This window comes from Quercus lobata, chromosome 4 (assembly GCF_001633185.2).
Source record: "Quercus lobata isolate SW786 chromosome 4, ValleyOak3.0 Primary Assembly, whole genome shotgun sequence".
Lineage (NCBI taxonomy): Eukaryota > Viridiplantae > Streptophyta > Magnoliopsida > Fagales > Fagaceae > Quercus > Quercus lobata.
The window spans coordinates 22,455,643-22,468,020 of record NC_044907.1 but is presented as its reverse complement, the minus strand read 5'-3'; the positions used below and the strand labels follow the sequence as shown (position 1 = coordinate 22,468,020).

Genomic DNA, 12,378 nt, shown 5'->3' with positions numbered 1-12,378 from the left:
TGGGAACTACACCATAATAATCCACTTAAGCTTGTACCATGTGTCTACTTCAATTTTTTAATTTTTGTATCAAGTGAGTTAATGAATACAAAATACTAAGAATCTAATATTAATGAACTATAAAGTTTTTTTTTTTAAAATCACATATACTCAAATAGAAATCACCACATGTTTCTCAAAAAATAATAATAATAAAAAAATCATCACATAACAAAAATCACCACACATTTGATCTTATTAAAAATTAGAAAAAAAAAATGATCATAAGTAATATTAAATTTAGGTAAGAATTTTAATATGTGACCAATTACGTTTACTTAAAAAAATAATTTGACTAATTATCTTTATTTTATGATAAAAATTGTGTTTAATTTTAAATGTATCTATATGGATGCATGAATGTATGTGTTACAAGTTTTAAAAAAATTAATTTGACTAATTATTTATATTTTTATAATAAAAATTTTGTTTAATTTTAAATGCATCCATATATTTGCATGGAGTTACATGCTAGTATATATTAATAGACAAAGTTTAGAAAAAATCTAATTAGATTTTACAATTGAAGTTCAATTTTACGCCATGTGTCATAAATTATTTATTATTAAAGATTTTTATATCTTAATTTTGGAGTCAAATGTGGGAGAAAGTATAACATGTTTCGGTAATACCAACTCAGCATCTGTTTTGGTATTTCCTACCCAATAAATAAGTGACACATGTTTCAAAAAACTACATCAGACTACTCCAATAAATGATTAATTTATCTTCCTGATAGTACAAAAGATTGTGATTAATTTATTGGAGTAGTCTGATGTGGTTTTTTGAAACAAATGTCACTTATTATAAATATTCATTCAAGTGAGTTATTAAGTACAAAAATCAAAGAATTTAGAATTAATGAACCATAAAAAAAGAAGAAAAAACAATATAAAAAATAAATAATTAATTAAAAATATTTATAAAAAAAATTATGGACAATTTACATTTTCTACCAAATAATATTCTTACAATACTTTTATAAAGAGTTAACAAAATATAATAATGATTTTACATCAATAATATTTAAATTATATATATGTATAAATTATACTATGAGTCTTAATATATATGTTTTAAGTATATGCATACATATCCATGAGTTACAAGTTAGTTTTGTTTATATACATAGGTGATATTATAGTTCGACACTTTTTTTTATTTTTAGGTAAGCTAGTTCGACACCTAACATGTTCAAAGAGATACTTCCAAACCAAATGGAGCAAACCCAATTGACACTACCAATAGCCTACTGGATCCAATTTGCCCGACCCGATGATCAGGTCTAATTATTGATGTCAAAAACCATGGATGGCAAAACGAAAAAAAAAAAAAAAAAAAAAAAAAGAGTGTAAGCAATGGAGAAAAGCCACCGTCAACGTCCAAACCCTTCTTCTTCTTCTTCTTCTTCGACCCATTTCCGGTCACAGAAATTCCGTTCTAACCCCACCACCAAAGATGGCAAATTTACAAAGAATAACAACCCCAATGCTCGTGAAGACTTTGTTAAACCCAGAAGAGCTAGCCAACAAGTACAACAACATGTGGATGATTCATCCAATCTTCCTGTCTTACTTGGAACTTGTCCCTTTATGTGCCCAGGTAAAAAACTTGTAACAATCTGTGTATGCCCAGATAGCTATATATCTTACATTGATTGAACCACAAGCACACGTGTGCTGAATTTGCTAAATCATGTTATGGGTTTGGTTCAGTTGAAGTCATATAATATGAAAATATGAAACTTTGGTCTCAATTATTTTACCTAGTTGTCTATTGTTGTTGTATTTGTTGATAGCTGTTTTACTCCTATGTTGTTGTTGTTATGTTTGTGATAATAGTGGCTGAAAGGGTCCAGCGTGAGCGGCTCCGAGATTTAGCTGTGTTTGAGAGGCTAGATGGAAATCCTAGAAAAACATCCTCTGACCTCGCTGTCAAAAAGGTAGACTCTTATGTATTTGTATTTGAAATTTGTTGTTATTTACAATGGCATATCTTGTGAATAATTTGGCTGTGTCAGAAACATTTACATTAAAATATTATTAGGTACTCCCGGTGTACAACAACGTGGTACTCTCTCTCCTCTCACATCATTGGTGAATACTATCATGAATTTAATTAATAGGATTCGCTATGACGTGGGAGTGGGAAGTACCTTGTCGCTGTACTCCCAGAGTACTGAATAATTACTCATCTTCCCCATCAAAATTGTTTGCTTGGACAACATTGTGTCCACCAGAACCCCTGTTGTCACTGTTACCTCCTGCTGAATTTGTCACGTCCATAAATTGTCATTACTACTTTTGCACAAACTTCAAACCTGGTCATTAAGTGATGACATAAATAATTCTGTTACTGATGTCAAATAATGTTTGAAGTCACTCTTTTAGATGCCCCTCCCTTAGATTCTGAGATTAATTTCTAATTAGACTTTGTCAATAGTCTATACCATGAAATTTGTATGTTGGAATATATATAAAAGTTCCAATACTTAATTGATATTAAGGCTAGCTGGCTATTATAAGATGTTGATATCTATTTTTATTGAAATTCAAACACACAGCCAATATTGTGCTTTGATATTTTATCTGAGGCTCTAGCACATTTCTTTCCATTAAGACATGAGTTGATGGAGCAGTCTCAATATGCTGTTCAATTTTATGCTTTTTGCATTCCTCCAGTTACTTTAATGTTGGTTTTAATGGATCCTGTAAGTTATGAAGCCTTGTAATAGAAACTGGGAATTTGTTAATATGGTCACTGGACCAGTTCTACCATCTAAGCGTTTTCAATTAGTAGGAAGTAGCCTGCAACTTAGCTGGAGTCCATCTTTTTTGGTGCAGCCCTTTCTGCAGAGTCATCGGTTTTACATAGTTGTATTTCTAATGTTTTTTCTGTATCTTATGGAATCATGTTTTTTTGTATCTTCATAGTTGTTACTTGGTTGTCTCATGTATTATTTGGTTGCAACAGCTTTGTCACATTTTAGCATTATACTTGTAACATTATCAAAGTGAAATAACAATTTCTTTGATGCATCACTTTGCAAAGCTAATGCCTGATGTTATGGCCTCATTGTTGGCTGTTTTTTTTTTTAATCTGCTTGATATCCCCTATGTTATAATCTTTGATATATTTGATGCATGATTAATAGAGGTTTATTTTTGTGGAATTCTTTATTCCACGCATTGCCATTTGAGGTTTGTAGTGCTGTAGTATGTACCCAAGACATACTGTGGATTTAAGAAAACAATTTATCCTCCATGCTCTTTACTAGTTTTGCAGGACTATATCCATCAGAGATATGCCAACATCAGATTTGCGGCCTCTTCCAGTATTGGAAGACACTTTAGACTACCTTTTAAGCTTCTTGGATTCTTCAGAACATCCTTTTGAAGTGGTTCATGACTTCATCTTTGATAGAACAAGGTCAATAAGGCAAGATCTCAGCATGCAGAATATTGACAATGAAAAAGCAATCTACATGTATGAGAAAATGGTATGACTCTCTTGCCAAAACCTCTCAATTCTAAACCTTCATCTTACCCGTAAGCCATTCAACATTAGTATATCCCTTCTCTAAACATGTATCTATCCAATATTAGCATTTCCTTTTCTAAACCATTTCAATCCATGTTATCAACAACAATAACAACAACCAAGCTTTAGTCCCAAAATCTCAATCTATGTTATTAAATGAAATAGGTATTGTAGCCACTAAGCTAGTGAAATGGTGCTTCCTCCCCTTATAAGAATAAAGTGGAGGGTGAGGTTGTGGGTTCAAAGCTCACAAGGTACATGTGTAACTTACCAATAAAAAAGAACAATTATATGAGATTATATTGTAGTCGTTAGTTGTTTCTGTTGATAAAGAACTCACCTTCCATCAGCCAAACCAGTATTTATACCTATTTGCTGGTGCTTACCTGTTCATAATAAAGAAAACATAAATGTGTTCTGCTTTATAGATCAAATAAAATTTCCTAATGCTCTCTCTGCTGAAGAAATTCCCAAGAAATTCCAGATGCAAACTAAAATATCTCTTATTAAGAAATATGTAGTCAAATTGGAGCAATATAACTATATGATCATAGGCTAGTTCAATCCTTCCCCAATGACCTTGGTGTCCAACCCCTGTACCCTCTGGATGCATCTCTTCAGACCATGGAACGCATCTAGTCTACATGGCAGAAAAACTATGTATCAACAACATAAATTCTCTGTGTTAGGAGCTTGAAATCATGGAAACATTTTAAAACTTTTTGTACTGAATGAAGCCCTGATTTGTATCATCATACAGGTTAGATTTCATGTTATGTCTCTTCACAAGCTTCGAAGTTGTACCAATGAAAATATATCTTCAGTACACTACCTCAACATGGAGCAGCTTACAAAGGCTCTGACAACTCTATTTAATCTTTATGATGCAAATAGAAGTTCTGAATCTATTAATGAGAATGAAGCTGAGTTTCATTCATTTTACGTGCTTCTTCATCTTGGTTCTAACAGCCAACCAACGGTTGATCTCTACTTCATTGGTGTGCTCAATTCATTTGGTTCATTCTTAATTGCAGCCTTGTGCTGGGTCTTAAAGACATGAAATGTAGCTATTTCTGATCCACAGGGAGAATCACTTTCTTTATGGTTTTGTCAAGTGCCTATTCCAATAATCAAGTCAAAGGAAATGTGTTTTGCCCGGAGAATTTTGCGGTATTTCTCATTTGCTATGATTCTATTTGCTTTTGAAGAGTCTTGCTTAATTAGATTTAACTTGTTTAGGAGGATTTATCTGTTTTTCCATTTTCTTAATTGCTTATCTCTTTCTTTGAATTGATATGAGTTTCTTCAAAGCGAAAGATTGTCTCTTTATGTTTTTTTGAGGAGTAAATGATTAATCTATATTGAAACAGATTTTTTCGAATGGGCAATTATAAGCGTTTCCTTTTAACTACTGCAGCTGAGGCATCCTTTCTACAGTATTGCATCATTGAACCATATATCATAGAGGTAACCATACATATCAGTTTCATCCGAAACTTCTTTCTGGCATTTTAGCAACTTGGATCTTTGTTAACCACAATGATCACTTTGAACAGATGGAACTTTTTATATTCCTTCATACTTGATACTAAATTAATATGCTACCTCCTTTTCAAAATAAGTGTCTTGGTTCTAAATAGCCAAAGTATTAATGAAAAGAAAAAAGTTGTAGTAATCGTTCTAATTGTTTTATACTTGGTTTTTTAACGAAAATGTTCTTGCTTTCTTTTTTCTGTTTTTAAGGTGAGGGTAGTATTGCAAATTTCATAGTAAATGCTTCCACTTTTGGAAAGTGGACGCTTATTTTTGGACATTCCAAAAGGGAAATCAAGACACATATGCCCCTCCCCATCCTCTCCCTCCCTCTTTCTTGGGTTGAGTGGGGAGGGTGGGGAGGTCTGCCACTCTCAATTCTTCTTTTTCCTAATCTGGCTTTGTTTTTTTGTTGCTTATTCATCTTAAGTTTCATAATTAGTTTGCATATTTTATAAATTTCTTTTTGTTGATGGGGCATGTTAGAAGTTTTTGCTTTCAAGTATCTCTAGTTCTACAATTATTTCTTCACATTCTTCAATATTTCTTTCTTACCTCTGTTGCTGGCCATGAAAGGTACGAGAACTGGCTCTGTCATGTATAAATAATGGTGGCTACAAGCTTCATCCATATCCACTGACACACTTATCCAAACTCTTGATGATGAAGGTATAATTTGCATTATATGGATTTTCTGATATGCATTGTTTGAATGAATAAAATGTTGAGAGTTTTGAAAGCTTCACATGGTTCTTTTAGGAGTCAGATTTGGTATCATTTTGCGGTGCTTGTGGCCTTGAAATGGTCACAGATGAAGTAGGAAATAAGTCGTTACCCACCAAGCAAACAACTTTTTGTTCTCCCAAGGGAGGCTCTCAGAGCTATGGCTTTCTGAATTTGGAACCATTTGAGAGGTAATTTTAAAGGTTTTTTTCTCCCATTTTTTCTATATCAGTTGTATGTAGCATGGGTTGGGAGGAGGGCATATATTGGGAAGAGGATTGTGTGATGCTTAAGCTATATTTAGCAAAGTTCATAGAACCATTTTCTCATTTGCCTAGCTATAAAGATACTACTCTGAGTTCTGTGTTGTGTTCAATATTTGATGTCATAATCTAGAGAGACTAAATTCTATACAAATCAAGAGAACATAGCAACCATTGTATATGTTGGAATGTGCTTTGGTCTTCGTTTGTAGTGGTCTATAGATTTAACCATAAGTGTGCTTTTTGCATTTTTTAACTGTTGGTTTGGCATGGGGATAGGATAACATAAACTGACAGGATAGGACAGGAGTATATTTGTTTGGATTGATTTACCTTGAAAAAAAGACAAGGTATTTTGATATTTAGGATGGGATTCATAAAACTGGCTGTTGGCACACATTTGTCGTGTTGATATTTTGGAAACTGACATGCCAATGAACTCTACTTCAGAAGGAATCTTCCTCTTTCTTAATTATGGAATGAAGGGTAGGGTCATGAGTTCAAGACTCATAGGATGCGTAACTTACCAATAAAAAAATCATTTTTGATAAATGACGTGTTCTGTGAAATATGAATTTTAAAATGATCCCTACTAAATAATATACTGTAATACTTAATAATAAAATAATTTACATGATATGATATATCATTTAAATTATTTTTATATAAAGAATATAGATACAATCCATGTTAATAATATTAGATATGTTAATATCTATTTTGGTAATACATACTATCACTTCTTGTAACAACATAAGATTTACATGACTTCTTTTTTATTATGTTATAAGTTAATGGGTGTCCTAAAGACATTAGTTTATGAAATATTTTTAGAAACTTTTTATGGGAAAATAAAACGTAATAAATTTTTTTTTTTTTTACAATTTTTTTATATTTCCTATAAAAGTGGTATTGAAGCTTTCTTAAAATGGTTCATTTAACTAATGTCCTAAGGACACCTATTACCTGGATCCTATTATTAATATTACTCACGGTAATATTACTCACTGCTGATTGAATTATTGACTTATATCTGTTGCATATTAATGGGTTTATCTGCTTTTGTTATACTTTGACCCCTTTAACTTCTCACTCGTTAAAAAGATAAAACATAAAATGCAGGTAAATTGCAGTTTGAGCGATAGAACAAATAATTTGCACACTGAAGAGTGGACAATTAAGTCTCACTCGATGACTTATTAACATGCACTCGTGGCTGCTGGATGGGTTGTGTATCTTAAGATGTACTTTGAACATGAATTATTAAATGTTGTAATAGAATTTGATATTTCTATCAACTTTACATCAAGAGTGCTACCATGTTTTAGTCTAAGCAGTAGTTGAGGGTACAAAATTCCTATTGTAAACTGTTTTGGCTAAGGACAAATTGTATACATGAAAGTGTCTGCTAACGCAATATCACATCGCAAGCAGTCAATTATAAACCTTCTAACATTGGTAAAATTGTACTCAGAATCAGTTATTTTTTCAAGTTCTACCAAAGAAGTTTTTGCCTTATTTTAAACCTGATAAACTGTGTTCCATAACTAGTAGGCATTGTCACAAAACTTCGTACTTTTTGGCTTAGAACAAGAGTGTGTGTGTGTGTGTGTGTTTGGGGGGGGGGGGGGTGGTGGGGGGTGTGGTTTGGGGTTGGTTTTGAATCCAACTTTCCCCTTAGCACAGCATCAAATGTGCTAAATGCAAAAATTTTAGCATTAAATACACCAAAAAAAAAAACCCTACTTATATGAGATGTGCCAAATACCAAAAAAAAAATCGGCACATACTATTGTGATATTCTACTTTTATTAGAAGGGTAGGGCTAATGTGCTGAAAATTTGGGTATTATTTTATTACTTTCTCTTTTCTATTAATAAAGAAATTAAAGAGAATAAAGGAGTAAAGAAATAATATTTATAATATTTAAATAAAGTAGTAAAATAATAAAAAATTTGAAGATGTAATACAGGGTGAATTGTTAGAATTGTGTTAAAATAGATAATAATTTTTTGATATATTAAAATAACATATCTTTTTTATCACAGTTGACAATGCTATCAAATAATGTGATTGAGCTATACAGTTGTTGGCCACAAAACCTTGAATTAGCTTTACAAGTCTTGGATTATTACCGACCTTGCCAAGCTGAATCGAAATCATGTGTTCATGTTTCTTGGAATCTAACTATAAGATAATAAAAAAGATGGAACAGTTGAAAAAAAAAAAAAAAAAACCTAGCATCCCACAATGTACCAAAAGGTAAAACCAATTCCTATATACTCTTGAAAGAACCTACTACGTTACCCGAATCTGTTTACTTAGGTAGTCTCACCTCCTTTTCATCTACAAATTATTAGTGTTCTGTTATGTTTTCTCATTCAGATTAAATTTAAAAAATGTGATATCACATACACTATTTTGATACAAAAACAAAACTTTGACTATGAAATGGATAGGTATGACCACCCAATCATCTCTCTGGCCTCTCATATAAATACTCAAAAAAAAAAAAAAAAAAAAATTCCAGGTTCTCCACGCTTAATTCTTTCCCCTTAAAATGCCAAGCATTCTGTTCTCTCCAAAGACACCAATGAAGACAAAAAGGAGTCGCATTCCATATCCCCCTAATACCCACTCTAGCCTTGTCCCACACGAAAACTTGCGACAATGTGACACTCAAGGGGGACTCAACTACATAATATGGGGACCCAACAACTTCATCATCAAGTAGCATATTATAGTGAGTATACAAATTCCCCAAACTCAAGAACACCTTGGGATTGAGTTGGAGTTCTAAGAGAGGGAGAGTTTCGGAAGAGCTTGGGGTGGGAAAGTTTAGATGAGGGTTTGAAAAGGCTGTGAGAGATTCTTAGTGTTTAAAATGAGCCATTGGTGTGAAGGCAAAAAAATTGTATATACAAAAACTAAAGGCTTGTTGCATGTAAGAAGAAAAAGGAAAATGAATGATGCAGTACAGTGAGCAAAACCCATTGTGCTAAACAGATGTGAGAGAATGAGATCGCTTTCTAGAGAAGAAGAAGTGGAGCTTTAAAGAAGTAACAAGAGTATCAAAGAAACCAGGTTCGCCACTATCCTTTGGGCAGGGTGGTAGCCCATCATCTCACAGAGACCAGTTGATTGAGTTGGGTGTATTCCATGAAAAAGTATTTATTAGTATCAAATTATATCACTATATCACGTCAACAATATCAAAATCTAATAATATTTAAGAGACAGGTGTAAAATAACCATATCAACTTTTTCCACCAATCTTATAAGGGGTGTTAGTGGGATGGTTATTTTTATGCACATGTCTCTCATTTATTGAATTCTAATACGGCTGACAATATCATTTGATGCCAACTACATTCTCATATTCCAAGAGCCTTTGAGAATACTTTAATGAAATAAGACATGGGGAGATGTTTCTCTCAACTATCAGCCTTTAAATAATTAAAAGGCGATTCCTGTAATAGCAGTGAGTGAAATGGGAGCAACCTAAATTGTGAAAACGGGGTTGTGGGAGAGCAATACAAGCATCTTGCTACTAGGCGAAGCAGTAGAGTGCTACACGCCTACACCCTAGATGGTGAGAGCCCAACAACCAAAAGCATCACTAACTTACGCTGACCCAAACATTCAACAATGGAAGCATCTTTCCATATCAGGTAAAAGTGCAAATCTATAGTTGCAAAAGTAGGAATAATGGCACTCATTATCAATGGGATCAAAGATACTTCTATTAAGAAATATATCAAAGAGTTGGCACTGGGATAACCAAAATCAAAGTTTATCAAAGCTTGGTCTAAAATTCCTGAAAATTTGGCTTTTTATGATTACATCAGCAATAATCTAGCAAGGGGGCATCATTCAAAGCAGGCTCAGTGGACAACGAGGAACAATTATTCCAATAATTACATATCCAAATTAACCTATGGACATATGACTCAAAATTAGAAAACAATTAGAAACTAAATTGGATTATAATTAAGTTTTGAATTTAATATTATATATTATGATTTGGGGTGGGGTGTCTACATTATTTAGGAGTATAACTTACTAATATAGGGGGTGATTGGGGATCCCTCCTTGTTATTACACTCGACCGTTGTTGTCTTTTCATTGATAAATAATAGGATTTTTAATTTTATTCAAGTATGACTTGATTATCATTTTTTTTTACACCAATATTTATTACCAAAATTAAAATGAGTGCATTGATCTAATAAATTATGATCACATATGTTTAATTACAATTATTGCACTCTTAGCTTTAATAAAAATAAAATAAATAAATAAATAAATCACATATTGACATAAAAGTATTGTAAAGTTGTGGGTTTTTGCTAATAGTGTTGGGCTGCTTCCTACTGCACTAGGCCCAAGTTTTCTGGGTAAGGAGTTAGGACTGGTCCAACTGCAACTCAATTTGGTCTAACTTGCGCGCAAACTATGCCTTGTTTGCCAGGAACGTGCTTGCAGCAGGTAGAGCTATTTCAAATAAGTTGTGGCAGACAGACATAATAATAACAAAATAAAATATCCTGGCTACTTAATAGAAAAATGACCAAATGATCCCTATTCAAGAAGCATAATCACAGTAATAATAGTTACTCTTAGAAAAGAACAAAGGGAGCAAATGGTAATATATATGGGTGAATCAAAAGATAAAGAAGCCAGATTGAATCTAGTCCACAGGAGCAAAACCAGAGAGGAAAGAACATTTCTTTACAACGCAATTAATCTCCCAGGAAAGTCCTGCCGTGGAAATTAATTACCTTGAAGGAAACGGACCTGAATAGTTGATGCACAAAGGACACCTTTTGATTTTGACAAAGAGTAGGATTTTGTGAGGGAGAGAGGGAATCAATCTATTGATGCATGCCTGCCGTTCTAACTCTCCATCTATTTTCTTTCTGGTTGTTTTCTTTTCTTTCTTTCCCTCACACTCGTTTCTTTTCTATTTCCTGGTATATATTTTCGAATTCCTATTCCTTAGTTATGGTTCCCGTTGTTACTCTGTTTTTTGTTCACAGCAAGATTCTCTTTTTATAGTGCCTGCCGTGATCGGATTTTACTGTTTTAGCCCTTAACCTCCTTTGTCTAGTCTGGGTGTACTGACCAACCACCACTGGTTCGTCTATGTGTCACCCCCCATCACTAGAGAAAGAATGATATTTTGTTTGTTTGTCTGCCGTGGCACCCTTTTCTGCTACGGTTTGGGTTCTTTCTTTCTCCCTATCCCTCATGGTATGCACCTAGTGGTTCCAACTCAGCTTGCTTCTTTTGGGTAGTATATCATCCCAACAGGACACTTCCCCCAAAAGAGCCTGAGTCGGAACCTCAAAAATAAATTTTTCCCCTCTCCCCACCACCAAACTATGCCTTCTTACCTCTGACCCACAACCTTACCATGTCCTATATTGGCTAGGTATAGGCTGGTGGTGCATGGGCCTTGCGCGTGTCTCCCTTCCATGTGTGTCCAAAATTTGCTTGCTGGTCATTCGCCTGCTGTGGTCTGGAGGCTTGGCTACATAGTCTGCCGTCCGTTCTCTTTGACCTTTTATGTGAACTGCTTTTCAATTTTCTGCTCCCCTTAGGAGCTGGGCTTTATTTGATACTGGGCCTTATATTTCTTTCAACCCATTTCTTGATTGCCCTTATTTCCTACCATATTACTCTGTCATTCCTGCTGTAACGACTCAATCCTGCTGAGCCTCTTTAGGCCAGCCGTTTACTCTTTCCCCCAGTGGCTTGGCATGGTCCATTGGTTTTCCTACTTATGGGCTCTTGTGTCCCTTTTGTCTTTCTCTTGGGAATTCTTGGCCCATTTGCATTCTTTGGACTTCCTTGGCCCTTTTACTAACTCTACATTCTCATGGGCTTTTACGAACTTCATTGGGCTTTTCTGGCCCAATTACCTTATTCTCATCCTTGGGGTTCATGGCCCTCCATTAACCCCTTACTTTCTTTGTTTGCATTACTTTGGGCCTGCGGTGGCCCTTTCTCACTTTTCTATACCATATACTACCCATGAGTATGCTATTTCTCTCTTTCCGGGCCCACTTGCCTCTTTAAGGCCCATTTGTTTATTTCATGGGCCTGTGATCCATTATTCTTGCCGCTTGGGCCTAATGGTTTTGCCATCTGTTTGCCAATTCTTTGCTGCCCTTGTCATTGGGCTTTCTTCTTTCTACTTGGATGCTCAAAAATGACCCTCAACAAGTATCATGAAAGCTTTTGATCCCAATCAAAAGACATTATTTATGCTCATATA

The 12,378-nt window shown here is 34.1% G+C and overlaps 1 protein-coding gene across 1 annotated transcript; it reads left to right on the top strand.

Moving 5' to 3' along the window:
* The first annotated feature begins 1,335 nt into the window (after nt 1-1,335).
* On the top strand, nt 1,336-7,545 carry LOC115987208 (SAC3 family protein C). Its single transcript, XM_031110712.1, has 9 exons — nt 1,336-1,641; nt 1,881-1,981; nt 3,317-3,538; nt 4,340-4,558; nt 4,664-4,749; nt 4,950-5,046; nt 5,689-5,781; nt 5,872-6,026; nt 7,221-7,545. Exons 1-9 carry the CDS (start codon nt 1,398-1,400, stop codon nt 7,222-7,224), a joined length of 1,221 nt encoding a protein of 406 aa, XP_030966572.1. The 5' UTR covers nt 1,336-1,397; the 3' UTR covers nt 7,225-7,545.
* Nucleotides 7,546-12,378: the final 4,833 nt, after the last annotated feature.

Coding starts and splice junctions, on each gene's coding strand:
- LOC115987208 (XM_031110712.1), top strand. CDS start 1,398: ATGGAGAAAAGCCACCGTCAACGTCCAAACCCTTCTTCTTCTTCTTCT. Junction 4,750..4,949: donor TTTGCCCGGAGAATTTTGCG/GTATTTCTCATT, acceptor ATATTGAAACAG/ATTTTTTCGAATGGGCAATT. Junction 5,782..5,871: donor CCAAACTCTTGATGATGAAG/GTATAATTTGCA, acceptor TGGTTCTTTTAG/GAGTCAGATTTGGTATCATT.